General features: G+C 40.4%; 1 protein-coding gene across 2 annotated transcripts in view; it reads right to left on the bottom strand.

The window, feature by feature from the left end:
• Positions 1–27,684, bottom strand: part of MYO1B (myosin IB) — a 107,971-nt gene that overhangs the window by 53,366 nt on the left and 26,921 nt on the right. For both annotated transcript variants that reach the window (XM_063399881.1, XM_063399880.1), the window contains exons 3-6: positions 26,029–26,144; positions 6,770–6,864; positions 3,698–3,802; positions 771–817 (exon numbers count right to left, since the gene is read on the bottom strand). In XM_063399881.1, coding sequence (XP_063255951.1) covers positions 771–817; positions 3,698–3,802; positions 6,770–6,864; positions 26,029–26,144 — 363 coding nt within the window. The remainder of the gene's footprint in view (positions 1–770; positions 818–3,697; positions 3,803–6,769; positions 6,865–26,028; positions 26,145–27,684) is intronic.

Below are 27,684 nucleotides of genomic sequence, written 5' to 3' on the forward strand. Positions count from 1 at the left end.
GCTTTCTGATTTTAGCAGGAGAAACTATGATAAGTACTCACATTCTGAACTTCTAAACTCTAGCATTAACTCTACTTTTCTGCTTTTTCAACTGTCAATTCGATAATTTCTCATTCAGTTTCATGCCCAAAAATAAGGTTGAATTCAACTAGTTGATTATAAAGAATTTAGGCACAAAAAAAAAAAAAAATTACAAAAGTTCATATTGAAACTAAAGTTGTAAACGCATTTTGAAACATTATAGAAAGCAAATGGGAACCCAAAGTAGTCATTTTAACAAAATATATATACATGAATGGAAAACAAGATCACATGGAAATATCTACTTGCTAAGCAGAGCAGTTGCTGGACACATGGTCTCTGACACTAAAGCCACCAGTGCCAGAAAATTAAAGAATCCAGCTGCAGTGTAATTATGTTTTCATCATAGACTGCCACATCCTAATTTTGTTTGGCTTTTTTTTTAGCCTCTACTTTGATATCCAGTTGAACTCCATGCCCATATCAGAAATCAACAAGATTTCTGGCAAGGAGGTGAAACATCTTTTAGGAGGCGTCACAAATAGCACCCTACTAACACACTAGGGAAGGAGAAGATGCTCCTGTGTACAAAACGAAATACTGATTGTTGCTGAAGGTCTTTACCTTCTTCAAACACCACAGTCCTCAGACAGCTACAAGAAAGCTCCCCAGATTATTCCTTCCCTCTTTACGGGTGCCTTGATGGTGGATACATAGTAAAACAGAAAAGGACTAAAGAAAATACTTACGAATCTAGAGGAGTTGTCATTCCGCACAGTTTTGGCATTTCCAAAAGCTGGAGAAAGAGAAAAACAAATACAACAAGCAAATCCATCAGTAAAAAAATATTTAAATACTAAAATATCTAGGTCTGCTTACACATTTAAAGAGAAACAATGTCCTGTTCATTGAATGGGCATCAGTCCCTGGGGACAGAGTGGAACAGATATGATCACAAATTACAAAATCCTATAGAAGTCCAAAGAAGTTTTCTCTCAACACTTTCCTTGTTTAAAAAAGCTTAAGAAAAATACACAAGAGGAAATGGTTCCAAAACAAAACTGTACTGATATTAAGCATATATCTTTGTGCTTTGAATCAACAAATTCCTAATTTTGTTACCCAAATAACTTTAAATACAGGAAATACTTCTTCCTCTTCATTGCAGAGAAAGAAATGAACCCTAGATCCCAGAATATGTTAAAAACTGGAGGCCAGAAGTAAGGAAATTACAGAATGACACTTAAAAATTGTTTGCATGGGACAGTTTAATCACTGCTTTGAAATGGATTTACTTACACCATTTCAACTCATTAATCCTACCTCAAGCTGAATATTTATCAGCTGAAATAATTTAGATTTACAATGAAAGTCTTCAGCTTGACCTAAACTAGCCTTCTGAGTAGTTTGGTTTGAATTCCTTTAGCTCAAGTTTTATGACAATGGAAATTCTCTGAGAAAGGACTTCCAGGGCTACATTCAGTGGCCATTTTAGAGCATGGGCAGGACAAGAACTCAGACTGGAGGACAATTCAAGCTCTGAAACTCACACATTGTCCACGCACATGGAGTCAAACAGGAGTGACCCCTCCGTCATTAGGTACAGCACTCCTACTTCCAACAAGAGACTTTATTTATCCCAGTATTTATTTACATAGCATATATATACATTCAGAGATCAAGTCAAGTCAATGTTTTTTGGACAGAAATAAATACATGCTTTTAGGCTTCCACAAACTCGCATGAGTAGACTTATTCTTGACCAAAGAACTAGAGCCAAAATGAAAAGTTTGTTGATCCTAAAGGCCAGGATAAGTGAAAGAATTGTTTTTAAAATCTTTATGCCCTGCAATAAATCATCTTTTCAGCAACCAAATCTCTGAGCTGCATTTTCTTAAACACAGTGCTGAACAGTAAAGTCATTTATAACTGCATGGAGTCAAGCACAAATGTTCCATTATAAAGCATGAGACACATTACTTGGTTTTCCCTAAAGTTCATTGTTTCTAAAAGTTAATTTACAGTAGCAACTGTAATTTAATAAAAATAATCCTATAAGATAAATTATGCATATGTAACATTTATGGCATTTTCTTGCACTGGAGTTGGACTGAAACAGAACTACATAACCAAAGAAAAATAAATCTAACTGCAAATGCTTAATTTCTGTCTAAAACCTATATAAGCAGTCAGGCTTGCTCAGTTTTTATTCCTTATGGAATAAGACAGTCTCCAACCTTCCAAAACAGCTAAACAGGCATTACCAGCATACCAAGCAGAACAAATAGCACCTTAAAATGACGCGGCAATCTTCAGTAAGCTTAGCTGATTCCTCTTGCATTAAAACAAAGCTTCACAAACCAACAAGAAATGAAACCCATTTTGCAGACAATCTAGCTTTGGCAAGAAAAGCCTCCGTACCCACCATGCCATTGCTGTCCATATCTGAAATCTGCTTCCAGAACAGTGATAAAACAACACAGCTCTTCTCTGTGAACCCAAAACAATGGAGGGTTGCAATGCCCCCATTCAGCTTTAAGAGGAACACAGCCCATCGTCAAAGACAGGCTTATCCAGCACTTCTATTATGTTTAAATGTCAACATTTCATCCTTTCTTTGCAAGCCTTTGCTTACAATTTCTGTTTTGTGTACAAAGACCATGTTTTAACCATCCAGTTCCTCACTGCTCTCTGCCCAATTTCTTGCATTCCCTTTCATTTTTTTTTAACTTTTCCCTCTGTTCTCACTTGCATAGTCCTTGTCCCCTATAGACGCCAATTCATCACTTATAAGCAAGGCAACAAACACAATGTTGACACTCAACAGTCTTTACAAACATCACATATGATCTGGCCATAATGAAAAATTGTCTTTGGACAACTGACACTGTCTCAGCACCACAACAGCTTTGAAAATTCTGGGAAAGACTGAGCCAGGAATCGACACAATAGATCTAAATAAGTCAGTGCTAACTGAGGAACTTCTGAAGGCAATTATTAGACAATGGGACAGAACTGTGAGCTTTGAGGATCATATATCCTATCTCCAGGAAAAAAAAAAATCCTGTTTCTTGGCAGCCAACATCTTTAAATTAAAATTACTAATTAAAAAAATAGAAGTGTTTCATGGGAGAGCAGGAATGGCAGTTGTCAGGAAGAACAGGCCAGCAGTCACCAGACCCAAGAAACAATAAATCTCAGGGAACAGGCATGCATATGGATCAGCTTAGTTTTTTCTAAGATCCCTTTCTTCACCCCTTTTTTTTTTTCCCTAAAAGAGAAATAATGCCTTACAGAGGTTGTTTGTTTACCAGAGACTATAATAGTATGATTTGGAAGGAAATGAATCAGAGAGACTGAAGTCAAGTCTTTTGATACAGACTAGCTTCATGAAGGCAGGGTTAAGAAGGGTAAGCCCTCCCAGAGCAGCAGAAGGAGGCTGGGAAGTATGACCTAACTTCCCGAGCTCTTCCTTCAGGAGGGAAACCGTTCTCTTCTCAAGAAAACCTACACACAGCTGGAGAAAATCTTGCAGATGTATTCACCTAAAGCATCTCCTATGGTGCTGGACACCAAATCACAAAACATCATCAGACACAGCTTTCCAAACCCGCTCAGCTGGAACACCAGTATGCACACAGGTAACATGCTTGCACATACTCTGTGAGATGCTTACCTTCAAGGACTGGATTTGATTGCAAAAGTTGTTCTTTTACTTGATTAACCTCTGCCCCTTTTCCACACACAGCAGCTACATATGACATGACAAGTTTGCTTGCCTCTGTGGGGGAGAGCCAAATAAAACAGTGATAAGCATTGGCAAAAAGGCCGCAATATGATTTTACAGACTAAATCTCCATCTCATTTTCTCAGTGCCAGACAGGAACTGTGAGCACACTGATTTCACTTTTCTCCTGCATTGTTGTGCCATCTGGAAATGCAGAAGGAGCATACCCTGCTCTGAAACCCATGCCATTACATCAGCAATTCTCTTGATTTAAATACCTAGAGCCTCTATCCAAGCTTTTAAAAAGCCACCATATAGCACATTACCTGCTCCTTTTTCATTTAGCCTCAGTAAGAGACACTCCTCAAGGGAAGAACATTATCCCCTGCTGACACACTGGAAATGTTTTAATCTAGCCTGAAAATAAACAGGCTCAGGCAGTTTCAGGACACAAAATTCAATCCGTTTACATCAGCAGATACACAAGTGCAAACACACAACACTTGTACACACGCAATTACAACTCTAATCTGCAAGCAGCTGAGTAACTGCAACATCACATAACATGCTGCAGTCTGTTTGAAAGTAAAACCAACAGAGAAAATGAAGCATTCATTTAAACAATAAAACCGATTTGGAGATGCTTTTAAGAAAGTCTGCAACAATTTCTAGACTCTCAGAGTTTGGTTCATATGGGTGTTAATCACCCATGATAGAAAGAAAGATTAGATAATCCATCCAACCCTCATGTTTTTGCTGGTCAGGAAAAAGCAGCTGGAAAATAATTTTGTTTATAAAGAGAGTCTGTGATAGTTACTATGATGCAAGGCAGTGAAATTTGAGGCAATGTGGGCTGATACACAATGTAATTACTGACAGCTGGAAACCCTATCAACTCAAGACTAGTCATAAAAAAAAACATTACATTACATTTGTAACAAATCTTCAGAGAGCTGTTACAAATTTAAGGGTCTCATTTCAGGAAAGAACTGACAGAAGAGATGTTATCCTTGGATTTTGATTTTTCCTATTTATCCAAATTTGTTTGTTAGCATTGCATTACTACCCTATGTTGTTGAGGAAACTGAGCAAACCTGCCACACAGGAAGCAATCAGGGAGCAAAAACTATAGGTGGGTTCAGAAGGCTCCTATCTCCTTTATTTGTGCCTCAAACCCAGCTCTCTATTTTGACTCTGTTCCCTTCAGAGCTTGGAATTACCAAATTATTTAATTTGAAATTTTTCAACATCTTTAAGCACAGGCTTTCACTCAAACACTAAGAGAAACATGCACTGAAGCAGCAGAAAAGCTATTCTAATAGTTTACACACAATAACTTCAATACAGGCTTTGAACATCAGCAAAAGAAAATAAAGGACCTTTTTCTCATTATGAATTCTGTGTTGCCCAAGAAAGACATCAGGAAGGGGGTTATCACCCTAACATTTCAAAACATTTAAATACACCACTTGTTCTGGTGATGCACCATTTTTTTTCCAATGTTGCTATCAGTTAACACTAAAAACATGCAGAGAAACAAGGACAAAATTGGAAGCAAATAAAAAGACCCAACTGATGAGAATTCAGTTTCGGTTCTTCCAGTGCAAAAATGTCAAATATTCTGGCTACCAAAAATTTAAAACACAGTTATACAGTGTATCTATCTGTACTAAGAAAATTGTTTCCTTAACTCCAGGAACTTCCTACCCTCTCCACTCCCTATTTTGTAATTACCTTTATAAAAGAGAAATAATTCATATTATTTTCCATATGGCTATAAAAATTACAGAAGAGTCAAAATCTCTATACAAATCTAAATCTACTACTTACATACAGAGAAGTTCAACAACTCAACCTCTGATTCACCTTTCAAATGAATAAATCAACAATATGTGTACCTTAGTTGTGTGAGGTGCTTGATAATTCACAGTTCGTGAGGAAATCAAGACATCAAACACCACCAGTACAGGACTCTTTGTCAAAGTCTGAACTTCTAGATAGAACCTCAAACAGTCATATTAATAAGAACTTGTTTTTTTTTAATCTACACTTCTACTGAATACATTTTCCTGTCTTCAAACTCTAAATAAGGACTACAAGACTTCAACACCTTTCAATTGGATGACACTAATCAAAGAGCTCTAAAGATGGTGCCTACACTTCATATGTACACAAAAGTCTTGGAAAGCTACTTCTTGTTACCTACTTTGAGTCTTGCTCAGAATAAGCACACAAAGCCCCACATACCCTGAGATGCAAAGGAAAAATCTCTCAAATTACTTGGAAACAGATGTATGCCTTCCTACCTGCTGTCTCTTTTGCAAGCCACCTCTGTTTTAAATTGCTATCTTTGAAAATAACTGGCTTCTTTCTTTTTTAAGGTCTACCTAAAATGTACTGCAGTTATGCAATCCTCACTTGGTTTCTAACCTTCCAGTTTGAAAACCAGCAGTCATTTTCAAGGAAATATCAGCTTTGCCTAAGAAACACTGTGTTCTGGCACACAAGCCAATCTTAGCACTGCAGCTGAGCACAGTGTGCAAAAGGCTGATAAAATTTCCAAAGTAATCAGCTACAGTTATTTCTTTTTCTTAGATAAATAGCAATAATCCAGTTTTCAAGAGCATGTATTTATTGAGAGACAAGTGGAAGTATCAAGTCTAGAAAACTCAGAGCGTTCAGTTTTTCATCTCTTCAAGTTTCCCACCAGGACAGCCTAAATGTTTCCTGCCCTTGCAATACTCTGTGACAAGTCAGCATTACTTTGGTACAACTCTGGATACTGATGAGGACACTGTGCTAACATGATATGGCACTTTAGCATGGTGACAGTGTGAAAAAACACTCTTTTTTTTAATGTGAGTTCCCAGCTGCAGCAACAAGTGTGGCAGCACTCTCTTCCTGCAGTGGCCAGACACAGAGAGTTACTGACATGTCTCAACTCTCACCAACTCCAGCTTCCCTTTGCAAGACTCCAAACAACCCTGAATGGTTTTTAATCAGATCCTAACTGCCCCTTACCTGTTTTCCCAGCTCCACTCTCTCCTGTAATAAGGATGCATTGGTCTTTGTCCTGGTCCCTTAAAGACCTGTAAGCTTCATCAGACAGAGCAAAGCTGCAAAGAAAGAAAAAGCCAATTGAGAATTAGAAAAAAACAACCCCAAACTACCAAATACTGACAATAATTACAACCTGTCCTTTACACACCCAGGAAGAAAAAAAAAACAACAAAAGCCCAAAACTCTCAAAGTGCTAATGTTCCATAAGTGGCAAAGCATTCACTTTTCAAAAATAAAGACCACAGAAAACAAAATGGATACTTTTTCTTAGAGGCTTACTTGGACCTCCTTCAGGAACAAGCAAAGATAATCTTGAGGTTTTCCTAAAGATGGCAAAGTCAAAACAAAATAATAGAATTTTATGGAAACATAGTTATCTTTCTTCATTGAACAAATTGTCATATTCTCCCCTGAAAAAATGTCAATGCAACATCAGGGCATGGTTTGTCTGAAGGTGTCTATAAGATAAAGGAAAGAGGAGAACCCTGAGCAATAATTACACCATAAGCCACAAATTCTACTCAGTAAGGAGAAATCTCACAACCTTATAAAACACTGAGCACTTTAAGCCTTTGGGTATAGCTGGACTTGTGCATGAATATGCAGATTTATTTCCCACCAACTGTGTTCTTAACCCAGTAAGTGAGATATCATGTAGGGAACCTAAAGAATGTAATAAGAACCAACAGATTTCCTGCACCAAAAATGTTATTTCCTGGAGCTCAGATTATCATGACCCTGAAACTCCTGGGCTGCAATTTAAATCCAGATGTGCTCTGCTGCCATGCAGCAACATATACTTTGAAGAAATGCAGATGGTTTATTTATATTTAGTTTTCTTTAGTAGTAATTTTGAGACAGAATAAAGATTTTCTTTCAACTGCATTTTTCAATTAATGGAATGAAGTACTCTGGAAACTAAGCATTTTCCCTTTGGAAAAACTTAAACAAGTAGTATCTGAAAAAGGACATAAAAGCCAAAATCCAAACAAAAAGGCACACGTGCATAATCCAATTAAAGAAAAAATATGATATCCAATCACGGCATATTTTTACATGAAATAAACAGCTGTTCAACAGAGCAAGAGCTTTGCTAGATTAATGCATCTAGTAAAATATTTAGTGTTTACATATATCCAAAAGTGGATATTGTTTATTATTTACAGCAAACAAACCATGTATGAAAAACAGAAATTAACTCTCAGGTCAACATAAGATGCAGAGGCACTGCAGGTTCAATGCACTTTTTAGAAACTTGATTCTTTATTCTACAGCAGTTCAGGAGCTTCACATTCAGCTGATAAAAGCAAACAGATCAAGTATTTGTTTTGGACAACACAACTGTATGGTGCTTTTTTTTCCACAGGCAACCACAGCTCCATTACAGAAGAGCAAGCTCTTTGTCATGACACCAGTTATGGGAAGCAGGAACAACACAATGCAAGCAGTGAGAGCCGGCTCCTACTGCTGCAGTTTGAAAGCTTCAAATATTAAACCTACATATATTAAACTAGTCCATACTTATTGCTACCACTGCCCATTAACTTCAGGCTTCTCTCCCCAAAAAGTTTATGACAAGTTGTCTCCAATTTATCATCAGGTGCATGTGCAACACTGTTTTTTCTACTTCCCTATCCCTCACCTGTATTAGACTCATCTCACATTTGCTTATTTGGGTTTTGGTTTCGTTTGCCTTTGTGGCCACATCATGTCACCAGCCCAGCCACCCTGCGAGAGACCCAGGTGTCCAAGTGAGGGGCATTCTGAAAGATTTGGACAATGGGGCAATGACATAGCTCGCAGCTCCTTTGCTGCCAAGCAATACCACCCTCCCCTCCCTCTGCAGCCCCTGCCAAGGATGCTCACACCATCCTTCCCCCCCTCTTTGTGTCCCTCCCTTCTTCTCTCCCGCAGCACAACTGCCTGCCCAGCCCCATCACCCGCCCAGGGCTCCCCTCTCTCACTGCTTTTCTCCAGCCTATTCCATCCAAGGCACTAAACTGCGATTCTCCCCCCTGCACAGATGGCTGGACCATCCATTTAACACCCGTGATCAAAGGTCATTGGCTCCTTTTGGTACGTGTCCCACTGAACCCCGAGCAAGGCTGGCCTCTCAAACCTCAACACTGCTGTGCCGATTGAAGCATTTGAGCTCAGCAGTTCAGCTGGAGGTGAAAATGTGTTTACGAGAGAGTAGCAGGCTGCAATGTTTTTAGCATTACAACAAAGTCACATTGTGATGTGGCCAACATGCTGGAGAAATAGCAAAAAAAAAATATATAAACTATGCTGCTGCTGCTGCTGCTGTGAGACCATGACACAATTCCTGGCACCCATGTTACTGTTTGGAATCCAAACTACAGTAGCAATAACACTTTACCAGACTCTGTTACAGGACATATTTAGGAAATTAATAATATTTGTTGAAAGTTGCTGCAGATATACTTGCAATTGGAAAAGTACAACAGCCCTCAGAAAATCTTATTCCAGCACAGATTGCCTTCCTTTTTGCAAGGAAAAAAATAAAAGTAACAGGATGAAGATGAAAGAAATAAACTGCACTGAGCATTCATGGGCCACATGAGACAAACTTTAACAATAATGCTGTGTTTTCCACAGGTTTGACTGAGGGAAACTGTCTTTCAGCAAGAAGACAAGACTCTGAGACACTTTTCAAATTGACAGACTGGATGGCTCGTTCTGTGCCTCTTGGTCCTTCAAACAATCTTGGCCACCAACTAGTTTTTCACTTTTGAAACTATTTTCTTGGCAGTAATTTCACACTGCAAAATGAAATCAGCATCAAGCACAGAGGAAGTATTCTGTTGATATACTGACTTACGAGTTAATCAGCTTAGTACCCATTCATCTTTTATAATACACTGAATTTAAGTTTCTCAACAGCCCCTGTCAAAATGTATTTTACTGTTTGATGTATTTATTAACTCTGCCTGCACTGCATAGTTGAAGACAGCAAATCATGCTTTTTCTTCCTCCTGCACAGAAAAACTGAGAACCTAATACTGCAATGTGGTTTTTGAAGTTGGAGGAGAGAGGGGGTTTTCATTCAGTTCTGGTTTAATCCAATCTAGTCAGAGATTTCCTGCCATTTTCTCCAATCTACACAGCCCACAAAGCCTAATACTCCACCAGAGTATCAAATATTATCTACCACAGACAAAAGAAAAAGTAAGTCAACTTTCAAAAGAGGTTTTGCATAAGAACTTATCAAAAGTGACCCAGCAGAAATGTTGTAAAATCTACCACTGATGTTCCAACAATCCAATCGGAGAAGGAATAACCAAAAAGTCTATTTAAACAACTAAGACCCGTCTTTCTGGCACTGCAAAAGAGCAACAGCACATTTATGTCAGTCTGAACAAAGCTCTTTATCTCATGGAAAAAGATAGATCTATTCAGATGTCATCTTGACTTTTATGGCACCACATTACACCTCACAGTCCTTCCTATCTATTATCAACATCTATCTTTGCAGTAACAGAAAACACAAACAAAACTTTGAGTCTTTTAGTTCAAACTCTATCTGATAAAAAGAAATAGAACTTCATGCTATTCCCTATTTGTTTAAAAAATAATTTCATTTAGGGTCATTTAAGTTTAACACATATTAAGGATCTATAGACCACAAAGAATCCTAGCCTTTTCCTTTTAGCAACATGAAGAGTCATGGCTCTGTGAAGTCAACATTTGCAACCATGGATTTAAACCACATACCACTCTCCGAGCCACCTCACAATTACAGAGCCTAAGTAAAATTTTAGTTCAAAAAGCAGTTTTAAACCATGTGTTTTGAATTAGCTGATGAGTGCGTCAGCAGTGTCACTTACCATACCTTATAATAAGCTCTTCTTTGATTTTTAGGTTTTCATGGAGGAAGATGACATCTCTTACCACAACAAACACAGAAATATTTCCTGGAGTTCTCTTTTAGCTAAGCCTTAAGTATAGAAGCAATTTGAAATCGAAATGCCGCCCACACCTAGCCCAGTAAGAAGGCTCTGCTTCTTTAGAGCACGGCCTGCCCAGCCACAAGCTCCAGATGGACAGATGTGCCACAAAGTCCTGACCCAAAAATTTAACAAAGGGAAATGGCATAGTCCTCCGAGGAAATTTCCAAAGGGCTCGGGCAATTTTCAGCATCTCTGTGTCTAAACAGTACACTGGGGTCAGGAAGAGACAGGAGCAAGGTTCCCACATGCTCACCCTGAAACAAGCAACAAGTGCTGCATTTGAACACTCCAGACTACACCCACATTTACAAAAGCCATAAAACCCTCGCTCTTACAGTCAGAAATTCACTTTACAGGAGCAGATTTTCTACCATCTTTTTCCTTTAAGCCAACCTCACCAGGGTCAGTATCTGCCACATACTGGTACTTCTTTGTGCTATCATTTTCATTCTCCCTTTCATTTTCCTTAGCATTCTCAATTAAATGTAATAGTCAACACTATTTTAAATTCTCTCCAATTGCTCTTCTCATGCACTTATAGAGACAATTCACTTGTTCACCAGCTGTTGCTTTGACTCAGAGATCCTTGGTCCCCTTTTCAGAACATCCTTTGCCTAATCTTGGCTATTGGCTGACAATTCGTTTGCTACTTTTAAAGGAAATGAGGAAAACCTCTTTTCTTGACTGTTCCAATTCCTCATGAAGCAGAGTCCTGGTACCAGGGCTCAACTGCTCAGGTATCAGGGTTCATTTCTGCCCAAACGTGTCTAAACACTGGCAGGATGGTAAAGGCCAGTGCTTATCAAAAACTACATACCATGCCAGACTAAAAAGAACAGCAGTAATATGTAAATTGTGCATGCACTTTTAATATAAATTTTGCATTAAATGTAATTCAATCAAGTTTACTTAAGAGCATCGTTTAATTTCCTTCCTTCTCTTTCTGAATGCACAGAAGTGCTCAGTAGCAGGGTAACAGCAAAGATATTATTTCTTTCTCTCATGACATGCAATGGGAAAACATCAGAATTATAGTTTGTTTCAGTATGAAAATTCTAACAACCTGAGCTAGGAAGAATTGAAGCAGATTTTATAAAGTGCTTTGAGGCTTTACGTTGTAAATCATCATCTGCTGTATATATTCCCCCACCCATTGAAGCTCAGTGGAAAATTCACCATTCAGGAAAAACAACTGTAAGAGATTATTTATAGTAGTAGCTCATAGTGCAGAATCATTTAATTGCCCTACGGATAAAAAGTGTACTCCCATTTTCCATAATTACAAACTGTCTCATGTTCAGCACTTTGACACACTTGAAAAGAAAAGGTTGATTAGCCTGCCACTGGAGTGAATAAAGTAACAGCTGAATTGATGGAGCATCAGCTAGGACAGACCTTCACAGGCAAGCAGCTGCTCTTTCAAAAATGCCAATCAGGGAAAAAAAATAAAACAAATTTAAACACCAGGCTAAAGAGGTGTGCTAAGACAGATGGAAAGCCTTTGCTCCTATTCATAACCTCCATTTTTATTTTCCTGGTAAGCACAGAAACCTGTTTCATCAACAGCCCTGTGTGGTAATACCCACAACAGAAGGGTACCTCCTGCACAGGCCTCCCCACTTTGTTATTCACGTGAGCCACTGAGACACTGTTAGAGGCAGAATAAAGCCCAAAGCTGTGCAAATCAGCCCATCTGATTTGTAAGAAGCAGCCGTCATTTACAGAAGGGAAGGGACAGAGAAAAAGGGAGGGGGAAAAGGGCAAAGCCACTCAATTTTCGTGAGTAAAATACTTCAGTACACAGGCTGATAGTAAGCCAGGGATATTTATTTTCTAGTAGACTGGGAATATAATGTAACCTCTGATGGTCATATATACACTTCAGGTTTAGCAGAAGACTTGTGTCAGATCAATAATCTGAGGTCTAGACAAAAAAAGTTCTGGAAAAAAGCTCTTGCTGAAAATCTTGTCTTTCTCAGACTGAAGCAGATTTAAGATCTGTTCAATGAACTTCAACTCCAAGACTCCCTACAGAGAGGTTCAGACAATGCTTCTTCCCAAAATACTGTGCCTGCACAATCTCCCAGTTCACCAAAACCTGGTCCTTTTCCCTCTCACAGGATGGTACACATTTCTACTCTAAGGGAGGCTTTATCTGTTTTGATCACTTCCTTTTATTGTGAGTTAAAAAAAAAAAAAAATTTAAACCAACAGTGATCTTTCCCCAGCACTGTACAGAAAAGCCAAAAATGCAGCCATTGATTTTCTGCCTATTTCAACAACATCTAAGACATCTTGTTAGAGCTCACATTAATATGATGGAAAAGAAGAAGTGCCTTTTACCAGGAGCCTGAGACCCAGCTGTTGCCTTATTTTCCTTCAACCAGTGCAAACCAGCATCTCTGTAGCTGAAGAGGACCATGCCATTTGCCAGTCCACAAAATGAAGTCTCCCTCTGAATTTTAGCAAGCCTGAAAAGCATGGCGATGTCCCATCCGTGGCTCAGTCCTGTCAGCTGCAGTGAGAGACATCCAGCAGACCATGAGGAGAGTGGCCAGCTTGAGCCGGGTGCCCCAGGGCACACCAAACTGAGCTGAACCAGTGCCAGCTGCACACTATAAACACCTGCAGCTGCACACAAACACGACTCGTGACTGCCCAAAGGAGGGAACTAAACCAGCAAACTCCTCTCTGGAGCAGGTTCACGTCCTCGAAGCGAAGACACACATAAGTCAAGGTGGGGCAGGGAAGCAAGCACCTATCTCCTTGCTTTTCAGAAGTGCAGCTTGGCTTGGATTCCCTCTTGAGCAGCCCCATTTTCCTTGAAATTGCATCAGCCAGCTGGACAGCACCTGACCATCAGCTCCTCAGCCATACCAACACTCTGTGGTTCAGTCCAGCATGAACCAGCCTGCCCCAGTCCCACAGCAGTCACCAGATGAGTCTGTCACCAAACACTCTCACCCCAAACACCAGGCTGCCTTACCCAAGGCAGAAACCAGCTCCTACACTGTCACACTGGAGGACAGCTGCCCCAAGGCAGTCTGGTGTCACATGTACTGCAAGGATTTCAAGTTTCTCGAGGGAAAAGGCATTTCTGTTTAAAAAAATCAATCATTTTATTGGGCTAGGATATCCTTGAAGGGAAGTACAGTGTAGAATTGCATTTTATGGAAATGGTTTGCTCTGGCTCACCCCTGGAAAGTGTATGGTTTATCTCAAGTCTGTAACCTCCCTGCAGTATCGTGTATCTGTAACTCTATTGGCTAAAGAATCTTACCGCGCCTACTTTGAACCTCCCTGTTAAGAGTGCAAACGGAGAGGACTCGTCCTCTTTGCCCGGGAGGTCTCCAGAGGTTCCCCTTCCCTCTCTCCCCTTCCCTCTCTCCCCTTCCCTTCCCTCTCTCCCCTTCCCTTCCCCCTCTCCCTCAGTGACCATGCTGCCTTCCCAGGGTAAGACTCTGAATAAACCCTCATCTCATCAGCACCCCACCAGCGTCTGGAGTCTCTTTACCTGCCAGCATGCAAACATCCATGACCCTAGAGCCTGGGGGGCTCCCGGGGAACCTTCCCCGGGGACCCCCTCTAAATCTAAATCACAACAGTACAGGAAGTGTTTTCTATTGTTTCGTCAAAAATCAGATTTAATTAGATGTTTATTTGCTAGGATGAATCAGCAATTGCATGCTTGATGTAATGACAGCCTAAACCAGCCAAGTCCTTATACCCTGTGTTCTTACTGCACGGCTGCAGGCTGGAGCTTCCTGGTGGCCATATTTTACATCAGAAGCTGCAGGTTTTTCCCAGAACTGCCATCCCAAATGCACTGCAGGAGCCTGCAGACAACAGGGGAGAAGCAGCTTTGTGGCACAGCAGAAATGCTGATGGCAAGCTCCTCATTTTTCTTCTGAAGCTTCCCAGTCCCTGAGGCTGGGCCTGTAAAATTTGGGATTTATTCCACTTTCCTGGTTTAAATGAAGCAGCAAGGGGTCACACAGCTGAACAGTAAAGGAAGAGAGAGGCAAACTGATTTGCCATGCTTGGCTTTTGTTAGAGTTTAACTAGAGGGCACAAGGTTATTTGAAATCCCAGTTTACTCTTTCATCTATGCAGAAGCAGATTTGAATTGCACCTCTGAGCTTTTACATGTGTGGAAATGAAGGGCTGGTGGGACAGGGAGGAAATAGGGAGCAGGAGAAAACAGTCATTCCCTTTCTGCATTGAAATACAGAGACTCTCAATATTTTTACAGAAAATTGAATTAGTTTCTGTACTTAATACAGCATGGGTCTGAAAGACAGGGAAGTTCACTTGCCAAACACACATGTTCAGCTTTGACCAAATTTTACATAAACAAAATCTTTTTCTGCAGAACAAGAAATGTTTTGCTTATGCTGCTATACCATGAGAATAGCATGCTAACAGTAAACTGTCTTAGCTGGCTACAAAGAATATGTTTTCCATAAAAATAAAAGAATGCAAAACAAATATTCCCCATTTTTAAATACAGACACTAGTTAAAAAGCGGTCCTTAAAAGTATTCATAGCTATTTCAGAAATAACAAGGCCAGAGTACAGGTTAAGTTGGATACTTAGAAGACAAGACTCTATAATCCTATAAGAGGAACAATGATCATTATAACTCATTTCTTCCTATACAGACAGGAATATACTATGAATCGCTTTTCTCCTTTCTTTTTAATTTATAAATAGGATGTATCTTTGGGAATTACAGTGTGTGCGTTTCCCAGACAGTGGCAGAGCACTGATTTGCTCTGTTCAAAAATCCCAGTGACTTCTTCATCTCACAGATGAAACCAAAATAGGGTTTTACTATGGTACATAGTACATGTACAAGTGGTGGGGTTTTTCCTGGGCATTGAAGGGCAGAGTGCTGCTCTTATGATTTCGCATGAAAAAATGTTTAGCAAATAGTTCCGTGCCTCTGCCTCAAAAAACCATTCTTCTGCTTCGAAAATAGAAAATCCTGGGGTTTTTTTCCTGCAGCCCTAGGAAGCATCCTGAAGTCAGAAGGCAGAAATAAGTAATTTCCTCCTGATGCAGTGACAGCAGAGATACAGCAAGTCAAATTTTGGAATCACGCAGAGTTTATTGATATCATGCGTTCAGGCAGGGACTTCTCTCACTGCAAATAATTTTACTGCAGAACTATCAGTGCTTTCCAAACAAATTTGTTTTACTGTGCTAACTAGAGAGAGAAAAATAAATTTATTCCTTTATTCTAAAGGAAAGAAACATGTTCCTGTACTCAGGGAGAGAAAAACAGCAAAGTGAGGTGCACAGTTTCACATAATCACTGCACAGAAAAGGACATGTTTTACAAGGTCTCACCTCACAAGAAAATAACCCAGCACAATTGAACTCCAGCATGCAGCATATACCTGAGGGCTACAACACCTCGAAAGATACATTGTGGAGTGACTTCACAGTTCTGTCTGGTGAGACAGGTAAATAGAGATCAGCTGTGCATTAGTGCAACAGTTTGCCAGCAGAAAAAATGCCAAGCATGCCACCAAATTCATATCACAGTACTGGAGAAATACAATCAGAGAATCATAGGACCAGATTGGAAAGGACCCTAAAGATCGTCTCATTCCAACCTCTCTGCCATAGGCAGGGACACCTTTGCTAGACCAGGGTGCTCCCAACCCCATCCAGCCTGGCCCCAAACACTTCCAGAGATGGGGCAACCACAGCTTCTCTGGGCAACAGTTCCAGTCTCTCAGCACCCTCACAGCAAAGAATTTCTCCCTGATATCCAATCCAAACCTCCTCTCAGACTGCAGCCAGCTCCCCTGGAACTGTCCCTTCATTGTCACAAGTCCCTCTCCCCCTTTGTTGTGGGCTCCCTTCAAGTACTGGAAGGCTGTAATTATATCACCCCACAGCCTTCTCCAGGCTGAACAATCCCAGATCTCTCAGCCTTTCCTCACAGAAGAGGTGTTTCATCCCTCTGACCATCTGGAGCCCTTCCAGCAGGTCCATTCCCTCCTGGGCTGAGGAGCCCAGAGCTGGTTGCAGCCCTGCAGGTGGGGTCTCACCGGGGCAGTAGGAGTATTCTCTCATCCTCAGAGCTATTTGTAAGCTAAACCGAGTTGCTAATCACCAAATTTGAAATCTAGGCTCTGTAACAAAGGCTAGAATGCAGCTGCTCACAAGCTTATCAGAGACAACAGTGACAGAACTGCAAATAAAAGTAATTCACTTATCTGGAAAACATCTGAAAGGCAATGTCAACACTATGTAATTACATAGTTATGCTGCTGCTCTACTCAGAGGTGTTTCTGAATCCTTTTTGATTTTGCAAGTAACTCTTAAGTTCTCTTAACAAACCAAGCAGTTTGTTAAGAAGTTATGAAGTCTTACACAACTTAATTTCTGCCTCCCAGCTCTCTTTTCCAAATAAAGTCCCTGCCATGAGCCCCTGGGCAAAGTAGGCACTAAAGCTTATCTGAGCTTCTGAGAGCTTGTCAGCTCAGGTACAACTTTGAGCTGACATGTCTATCAAGTCTATAAAATGGTATTTGCTCGAGTTTGTGAATGAGATTTGTGGACATATGTCCAAAATTATCTTTCTATGAATGGTCAAAGCAAGAAATGAAAAGCCTCCTTCAGACTGCTCAAACACAAGGCTCCAGTTCAGCCCTTGTGGACTATTTCCAGCAACAATCTACTGCATCTACGGCCTTGGTTGGAATGCTGATGCTCAAAGAGGATGTCAACTACACATATTTGTTTTCATCCTCACTACATCCTCACAAAAAATCATCTTGGAGTAATTAAGACCAATTGCAACTTGAATTCCACAAGGTTTAGCAACTAAAAATCATTTCTGCAGCACGTAAAACGGAAAGTGTATGAAAGAAAAATGCAGATTTAAACTAATTTACTGAAATGACCATAATTAAACCACTGACCACAGTCTTTGTAGTTCAGACCTTTGTTTGTAAACCCAAGTCCCAGATCTCTTATCTACTCAAAACATAAGTATGAGATTATTCAGTGCGCTAGACTGTAAATATTAAGACTGTATTTCCTGATTCCTAACATGAAAAAGTTTATCCTTAATAACCCAAACTACATTAACCATGCTGTACCCAGAGCTGAATAAAACAGAGTCTGCTGCATAATGGTCCTGATAAAAAGAGATTGAATGGGAAATGATCTGCTGTTAACAGTGGTACAATATCTGAAATTTCACTAGCTTTTCTTGAAGGCTTTAAACATCAACTTTGTTTATGCTTTATTGAAAATCATGACAAAGGCTCCTAGCAGAGCAGATGGGCATTTTCTGGTGTGCTCTAAATTGCTTAAAGGAAGAAGAAAAGACAACCATTAAACACAATGAGACACTTCCAATGAAAGAACAACAGCTGTTCTTACTTGCAATTTGAAATCCCAGATCTTAAAGAGAGTAGCAGGCTGCCAGTGCAGGAAGGGCATAATGAAAATTCTGGTCCATGTACATACAGTGCATATAATGGGATTTGTCTCCTTTTTGACAAGGCCTCTACCTGTCCTCACTTTTCAGACAGCATTTAAGAAAGGAAACACAGCAGTGTCTCCTTTTTAAGCACAACTCATTATTTTCAGTGTGCAAAAAGTCCCAAACTTCTAATGAAAGGAAAAAATGAAGCTATTGAACATTCTACTTCATGTGACAATGTGAATTAGTTTTAACAAAATCTCGGTATTTTATGTCCTAAAAATATCAATGGCATAATATGAATGCTAGACAGAACAATCCAGTTTCCAGGAAAATGAGAGAAATGGGATCTGGCAAAAATGTTACCATTAGTTTAGACTGCTGAAGCATTTGCACACATCCCCAACATATATTCAGGCACCTTTTTTTTTCTTTCTTTTTTTCTGAATTATTTTCAGTCTAATAACCTAGCCAAGTTCAAAATTTTTCTGTGCTTACAAATAAACACAGACTCTAACAAATACACTCAGATGCAGGGGGGAAAAAAAATAGGAGAGAGAGATCATCACAGATAACCAAAAACATTTGACTCTCCATCCCCAACGTGACTGAAGTCAAATGTGAAATATGTTGTGTACAGGGGTACAAGTAAATATTTGAAAACAGTTCTGAAAACAAAGTTATTTTCTTGATGCTCTAAGCCAGCGGTTAATTCATGAAGGATGCTCTGAGATTATTTTCCTTTGTACACCATGACAATAATTATAGAGTTACAGAAGCATCTGGAGCAGATCTCAAGTTAAGTGTTTCCCTTACAAACTCACTGTGCTTTAAAGGTACCCAAATTCTTGCACTCCCCTTGCCCAAGAAGCCCACTGGACAGGTGAGTGTTGGCTGGGACCACACACAGCTCTCCAAAGGACACACTGATGCTGAGCAGGCTCCCCTGCCCAGAGAGGGGGCTCTGGCACCTCAGGAGCTGGGACTGACAGCACTGCCAGCTGGTGTGGCTGTGGACACCCAAAGGGTTTGTGAGCCAGCACAACTGGTGCTTTTGAATACTTTTGTCACGGCAGAACACGCTGCTGCAGCTTCTGAGAGACCTAGAGATGAGGGAGGGTGAGACCAGAGGCAGGCAGCACTCTCCATCTTCTGGGGTATTTTGGGCAGCAGCTTTGTCTTGATGCTTTTTATATCCCCTGAAGTCTCTATATATACTCCTTCCTAGGCTGGGAAGTGTTTCAATGCCACAAGAGCACAGGAACCCTCCCTGGCTCCACACAGCCCTGTCAGCCCCAATCCACCTGGGCAGAGCTCTGCTGCCACATGGCATCGCCCATTTCCACCTTGGGCATCCCAGCTCCCGGGCACCAACAGCAGCAGGACAGCACCAGTGCCATGCAAAAGGAATTCAAAGGGCCTTTTCACTTCTTAATTTAGGCTGAGCTACTTTGAGGACCAACAGAAAGGCTCATTCCACCAAACTTTGGAATCCGGTCTAAATGTCATTCCAGAAGTCACTCCAGAATATTCTGAAAATTGAAATAAAGCACAACATTCATACATGCACTGCTTTTTCAGGCTGTTTATACTTCTTGGGTGTTGGGTGCATTTTTGGAGCTTCCTTACGACTGCACATCTTGCCATAAGTCAGTTCTTGTATTATTCTGCATTATTAGAAAATTTCATGCAATTTAAAATAAAAATGCTGTAAAATAAAACCAGCAGCAAACAAGCAACTACTGTTCTTCTCAATAAGACTATATCCAACTCTGGAGCACTGGGGTCAGATGGCTGCATTATGTGCTATCCAAACCCACTAAAACAGCCCTGCTCCAATTTCAGGAAAAAAGCACTAAATTTGTTGTTGTATGTAGGAGAAACCCTGCTTTGTACCCTAAGCCTTCAAAGCCCTGGCAAAATGCTCTTCAGAGGTCATTCACTTCAATATGGCCACATCACAACTGCCTTCCTCAAAACTCTCGTTGCCTCAGAAGGACTTCGGAGGTCTCCAACCAAGTGTGAAATGTAGGAAACTGCATGCCATGATTGGTGTGAGAGAACACTGCAATAAAAGAGGCTCTTCTCAGGCATGAGGTCCTTCTGGGTCTTGAAACAAGTGTGGTGCTTCATCCCCTTTTCCCCCCTGTGCTCGAGGGGCTTACATTCATGGGCACACCACATCAGCTCTGCCTCTCTTACAGGGGTTGAGAGAATAATAAGTCTGGCCTCTACCAAAAAAAGACTTCAAGGTTCTCTTTAGGGCTCCACCCCTCTCTTCTTCTTTCAATTCACTCCAGCCATGGTTTTAACAATCAGGTACTGACAGCCCTCCCTAACTGCTGTTTATGATTTCCACCAGTCACAGATGTTCCCTCCCTGCCCAGTGGTCAATTATGGCACCTAACCTCTGAAGTGACTGTCTTTCCTCAGCCATGAATCTCTTCTGAAAGCAGAACTCTGCTGAGCCACAGGAACAAGTCCAAAGACTGAGTCTCTGGAGAAGTCACGAATTATTAGGAATAAGAAGAAAATGTCTGTAAAATCAGACACTGCAAGGTGAGGAAAACCACAGTGGAGTGGTTTAAAAAAAAAAAAGAAGAAGAAAAAAAGAAAAAAAGAAAGAAAATGAAGATCAGGAAAGTACAAACTGGAATGGAAATGTTAAAATAAACATACTGGGGCAATGAAAGACACTTAACTATGTCACAGACTTTCATCCCATCATCATCATCATCTTCAATAAATAAAGACAGCTACTATGTATCTTACCACTCTGCTACATATAGGTAAAAGCTTAGTTTTACATACAGGTAAAAACTATCCTTCACAGCTGGGGCTTTATCATACCCTTCAGACAAAAATATTTGCTTTACATCATAGAGGAAAAAGGGTTACTGAAACCTTGGTGTTCCTGAAGACATCCAATCCTTTAACATCAGCAGAAAACAAAAAAGAGCTAGAAGCAAAAATATAACTTCTATATTCAGCATTTACATTGGCTCAAAAGTGGAAAAAGAAACAGCAAATTGTATCCATTGTCAGAGTAACTGCAGATATCCACAGGATGTTTTATCCCAATAATGGTAACATTTGATATTGGGATAATATGATGATATCCCAAACATGAGAATAATTGAAATGAAGAGCATTAATAAGTTCCTCATTATTGCATTTTAACATATCACATTGATGTATTTGTGCTTGTATCCCATATAAAGGCAAGCTGGTTTTCTGGAGTTGCCTGTGTACATTTAAGTCTAAATTTGAAAGCTTTACATGCAAAACTATTCAGAAAACTTCAGAAATGTCAATTTAATACAATGAATAATAAGTAAATAAAACATACTGCAAATTGCCTAAGTGGAATTAAATAAGTGTCTCATAAAAGCCACCTCCAGATTTCTAATGTCCCCCTAAAAACTTCAGTGCATAGCCAAAAAAAACTGCACAGGACTGAACTCTTATTAGAATGTTGCTGGCCATTAGCAGCACAGCTGCCACTTCTACTTTGTCCCTCAACTTAAAATAATCTGTAATCATTTTAGAGCGAGCAGGTAGGGCATCTCAGACCATAAAGGGGAGTAAAAAGCCACATGCCACCCTCCCTGCCAGGGACAGAGAGCTGCTAGTAGCCAGGAGACAAGATTAAAACAGGAAATTCAAGAAAGCACCTACCCTCCAACCCCTTAATGCAAATCTGTTACTGGTAGGAAAGTGATACAGCACGATGGCTACAACTATGTGGGATGATAAACTATTTGATTTCCCATTGCATTCACTTCAAAGATGCCAGCAGCTGCCTTTGTCACCAGTGAAAATCAATGTAACACAGCAAGATAGACAGCTTGGTTTGCTCTCCTGAGTAGCTCAGCCACAAGGTAAGCAAAGCAGCAATTACATCAACTGAAAGAGTAATTACATCAACTGAGAGAGCAGAACAGAAGTGTAAGAACTGCACAAATCAAGCAGCAAACTGTTTGAACACTGAAATGTCATACTCTGCTCTGCCAAGTCAGAGACAAGTTTGATCCTGCCTTGCAGATAAAGACAAAACCAGCAAGATTAACAACATTAAAACAAAAACAACAAGGCAGCAATTAAAAAGCTTGGTAAACTTCCTATTACACCTATGCAAATAGCCACAGACTATGAAAACAAGCATTCTGGGAGACTAGAAAAATAACACTTTTGTTACACGGTGCCACAACAGTAGTGCAGTAGTGCACTCAGGGAGGAATGAACCATTAAAATACAACCTCTTGGATCAAATTTTATCAGCTATAACACCATCCAAAATCACCTGACCAGAAACTTTCTCTCAGCAATTCAGTTTGGCTGCCCATTCAAAGTGTGACTGTGGCCCTACTCTAGTTTCCAGAGATCATTAAAAAAAAAAAAAACACCCAGAAAAACAAACCCTGTCCAAGCCTGCAATTAAGTATTAACTGGCGTCACTGAAAGCATCAGTCACTCTCACAGACGCTCTTGAGGAAACACAGAACAGAGGACGAGGTGTTCCCTCCCTCTTCTTTCAGATTAGGGCTATGAAAACACCTGAACAGATTTTTCACTCCCTAAAGTGTGTTTCCTCCAGTGACCATATACAGCAGGAAATCCACAGGTATGCATTTCCTTCATCACAAACTGCTGTCTCTTTTTCCTTCTGTTTTCCTGTGCTGGCCAAGCCTGCTCTTCAACTGGGACAGCTGACATTCTCCAGCACACCCTCCCTACCCATCACACTGAGGCACACACAAATAGCTCCAGCCTAGACAGAAGCTCACATAAAACTCCTGGAAAAGAAATAAAACACAATTTTGGTTCTCCAGGAGCTCCCACACAGAGCTGTACCTGTGGGAACATCCCATGTCAGATTGCTCTAGAGATGCTGATACTGAAATCCTGGGCTTCCCAAACCTGAATGTTCTCTCCAAGACTGCAGACATTGGAGAATTTGAGCTGTTATACCCAGAGGAGATGGAAGAGTTTGGTGCCATACTGACCTGGTTTCTATAGCAATCACTAACCAAAACCACTGCTCAAAATTTTGTTTTAATTAATTCCAGCTAGCACTAGTACCAAAATTATATAATTTATACAAAAGAGATGTTGAAATAAGAAACACACGATATCTAATTTTATTTCCAGACACACTTTCTAGGTTGGATGCATCAGTTTCCTTCTAAACAGTCAAGAATTTTACTTTGCTCAGGATCACAAAACAGGAGCCAAAAGTCTTTCCCAAGGCACACTTAAATGGTGCAGTGGACTTACCCACTATCAATTCTTCTCAAGAGTCCGTGGCTCAACAGAGATTTACACATCAAAGAAAACTAAGTATGTACATTTCCACAAATCAATGGGGAGATTTTACCCCCGTGGCAGAACAAGTGCCACAAATTGCAATTTGTCTCACAGCATCTCCTCATTAAAGTTCCTGAGCAGCTAAAATAAACACCACCTTGAAGACTGCAAGGTCTCTGTGGATGTGCAGCAACCTCCCTAGACATGCCTGAACCCTGCTTTTAGCAGTGGCCTACTGCTGCCAGAGCAGTCAACCCCAGAATTAGCTGCAAGCTCCAAGGACGGGATGATGCCAGCTCCATCCCAAAGCCTGTCAGTTCCCAGTGCTGGTGACCAGCCCAAGGCTGGCTCCAAGCCACCCTGCAAGCTCAACCCATGATCTATTAACCAGCATCCAAGGGCCAGCTCCACGTTTGCAGAGTGGACAACTGGACTGGCACAAATCCTTAGGCACAGCATGAGGCACTCCACATTAAAGGGGATGAAAAGTGGTTTAGGCTTGCCAGAGATGCCATAAGGCAGCCTACATAGCACTTACTTCATACACCTACAGTACTGCCCAAATATCTCTTGAAGATGATGAGAAGTTTACCAGTTTTAGCAGAGCCAAAAGTGACTCTCTTGATTCTGAAATTCCCATAAGCATCTAGAGACAGGTGGGAAGGGAAGCAAGGTCACCATAAAGTAGCATCATTTTATATTTCTACAGTTTGGAAATGATGTATCAGTAACAGAAACCACAACAAAGCTTATTTCCTAATACTTTATTTTTAAAGATATTTTGTCCATGTAGCAGGTATCAAAAGAAAAAATTCTCACACAGAAGCAACACAAAATAAAGAAAATCTGTGAAAATTAGGCTTACATTTTATTGACTTGGGACTCTATCCAAACTTGCAAGGAAAATCTATTGCTATCAAGCAATTGAGATCTCCCAACAAAAATTAAAAGTCAATATTTTCCACTTCAGTCTCCTACTCTTAAAGCAGATCTCTAGTGTTTGGGCTCCCCAAGTCCTTGCTGTGAGGTAGGAACCTGACCATACAATTATTGTCATTAGCGATGAATGGTGTTTATGAAATACTTTTCTACCAATTCAGACTCTCATAATACACACAAGAATGACTCTTAACATTTTCTGTTCTGGAAAATCATCTCTGAAGAGAGACAGAAAAATGTGGAGATCAATATATTACTACATACTTGATCCAAGGTTCAACCAAGTACATATACTGATTTTCAGAATGTCAGACAAACCTTAACTCCCAAGTTTTATTTTTAAAATACTCCATCATTTGACAGCAAATTTTATGCAGCTGAACAAAACTAGCAGAGCAGAAAGTTCTTTTAGCAAGGAACTGTGTCAATTTAGCAAGCTATTTAGCAAGGCTTGGTGAACAAAACTGTGAAGAAAGAAAACCTGAATTCAGCCAGAGTTCAGAAGCAAGAGGTCCAAGAACTACCAGAAGCTTATTTGATCTGATTATTGGTCTGTTTGCATTTCAGACCATGCATCTGGGAGAGTGACAGATGAAGTGCTAAGACAAAAAAAATTAATCAGAACCAAACAGCTTCCAGAACATTTTCTACACGTAACTTTCATTTAACCTAAAAGTTACCACTGAAGGAAGATGCCTAAATGCATGGCCCTGTTTAGACACTTATCCAACCATTGATTGCTCAAGTCAGCCTCCTGAATTTGTGGCTGAAGAGTCAGGTGCAACCTCACACCCAGCTGGAAACACTTCTCCTTCCCTGTGTCACACTGAGGGGAGGAACAGCTGGCTTCAGCCTCACCACTACAGATAAAAGGATTACTGCAACAAGCAGACCTTGAAGACCATGAACCTCTCTCAGCCACACCACCCACACCTGCAAACAGCACCTTGTCCTATTATTCATCCTGTTTTAGTCTTGAAGTTTTCCTTATGCATTTATGGTGCTCTGGCTGTCCTCCATGAATGGGCTCATTTCCACCCAACACAGAGAAGAGAAGACCAAGCTTTAATTTTTCTACAGTTGTCATTCAGATATATCCAACACATTTCTGCATTCATCATGAGAGAGTTGGGTTTTTTATTTTTCTGCATTGCACAAAGATAAATCGAGAGTTTCAGATATCAAAAGGAGCACTGTATGATTCAAACATATTTAACACCTCGAGGCTTCCAGGAGGCAGTCTGGACTTTGAAAGAAACAGATTTCCTTGAAAACAGACTGCTTACTTTACAGTGCTGTAACACTGGCTACTGCTAACAGGGAGGGGGAAATGTTCTGAAATGCACATATCAGGGCCTAAGCTTATGAAAGAAAGAGAGTAACTCATTTTCACTTCACTTTAAAATATGTCTGAGCTAATAAAAATTCATTTTGGGGGAGTGGTGGTGTGATTCTCATTTTGGTTACTTTAATCAACAGATCTTTTGAGGAGAGAGACAGCTGGTACCATCTGTTCCCGGACAGAATGAAAACTAAAATTTCTTTGCTGTACTTACATGTGAGGACTGAGTTCATAAAAGTTCCTGTTTCTGTATTCTTCCACTTTCTCTGGAGTATAAATGGGTAGAGATCTGTAGGGGTTTATTGATATCACTACGCTGCCAATGTACGTCTGTTGAAGGAAAAGAGAAAATTACTCAGGGTTTTTCTTTTCAACATACCTTTGCTGCTCATATATTATTTGCCCATTTAATACTTTTGTGGATAAAAACAAACAAAAAACAAAAAACAAACCCAAAAAAAACCAAAAAAAAAAAAAAGGCTAATTGTAGCAATGAATAAATATATTCACACATTCTGAAACACCTTTCAGATATTCTTTCTGTTGGGTGCCAAGTAGTTATTTCTGCATAACTGAAAGCCTCTAATGACCACTTTCTAAAAGAAAGTCCAATCATACTATATTTCTGTGACTAATTCATTTGGGGGAGGGAAAGGCAAAAGGACACAGATATTCACGAAGAACTGACTCCATCTGCATGGCAAATGTCACAGAGCTTGGCTGCAGCCCTTGGGCACTCACACCAAACCCCACAAGGCAAGGCTGGCACTGGACTGTGCCCCTCTTCCCAAGGAGAAACTTTATGCCACATCGTCAAAGCCTCATGCACATAAGAAACCTGAAGGGAAACAGCCTAGGACAGGTTTCTGTCAAAGGACAGATTTACTGTCAGGGTTCAAGCCAGACAAAGTCCTGCCCTGATTCCTCAGCAGATGTGAAGTGCAATTTTTATTTCCAGATTCTAAACTCACCAGCACCCTTGGAAAGCAAAGGGAGGAATGTGTTGTTTCACTCTGTTAGATCCCAAGCACTGCTGGCCTGAAGGAAGACAAATTCTGCACACCATGACTTCCATGACAATTAACTGGAATCCTTAAACCTACTGTCAGATACTGTGTCATACTGTGCCTCCCTCCAGTTCCAAGGGCTGCAATCAAATACACGGCGTGGCAAAAAACGCCAAAACCCCATTCCATCCTGCCTGCAGATACTGACCAAAGGTTAACAAAACCCCAAGAGTCTGGTATCTCTTTCCACAACTGTGAAACAAATAAACAACACCTGATGAAACATGGTTTTCCAGTAACCAGTGCTCCCTGGGAGGTATATATGCTCTACACAAAAGCCACAGATTCTCATTACTTGGATTACATTTGCGGTAACTACAGAAGGAAAAAAATAATAGATTTTTTAATGTGCTATGATTCTAAAGGGCTTCTGTGCAGTGATACCTCAGTACCTGACAATCACTATTTGGATTTTTCCCCACAACATTTCTTAGAGAAAATACTATAATTTGCACCTTTAAATGGGAGGAGAGGCATGAGGAGCCCAAGCTACTGACCAGCATGTTCCGTAGAGCACCAAATTATGGCTAGGGCTGCAATAACAAATGAAAAATATTAATTGCTGCAACCCTTCCAAATCTAACTTCCATGCCTAAAGCAATTTCCTGCTAAATGCTACTAAATCTGGTCCTAAGCAGAAAGAAAGGAGAGGAATATTTTCCATTTTCCATTGCACACACATGCACAGGCAGGCTGTGGACTCACATGGCATCTCCTGTCCCAAACTGAGTGGAATAACCCAGACTGCAGTGATAAAACAAGTGGCAGGAGGCCTCCAGAGACCCTCGCAGCTCATCCCTGTA

The sequence above is a fragment of the Prinia subflava genome, chromosome 6 (assembly GCF_021018805.1).
Source record: "Prinia subflava isolate CZ2003 ecotype Zambia chromosome 6, Cam_Psub_1.2, whole genome shotgun sequence".
Classification (NCBI taxonomy): Eukaryota; Metazoa; Chordata; class Aves; order Passeriformes; family Cisticolidae; genus Prinia; species Prinia subflava.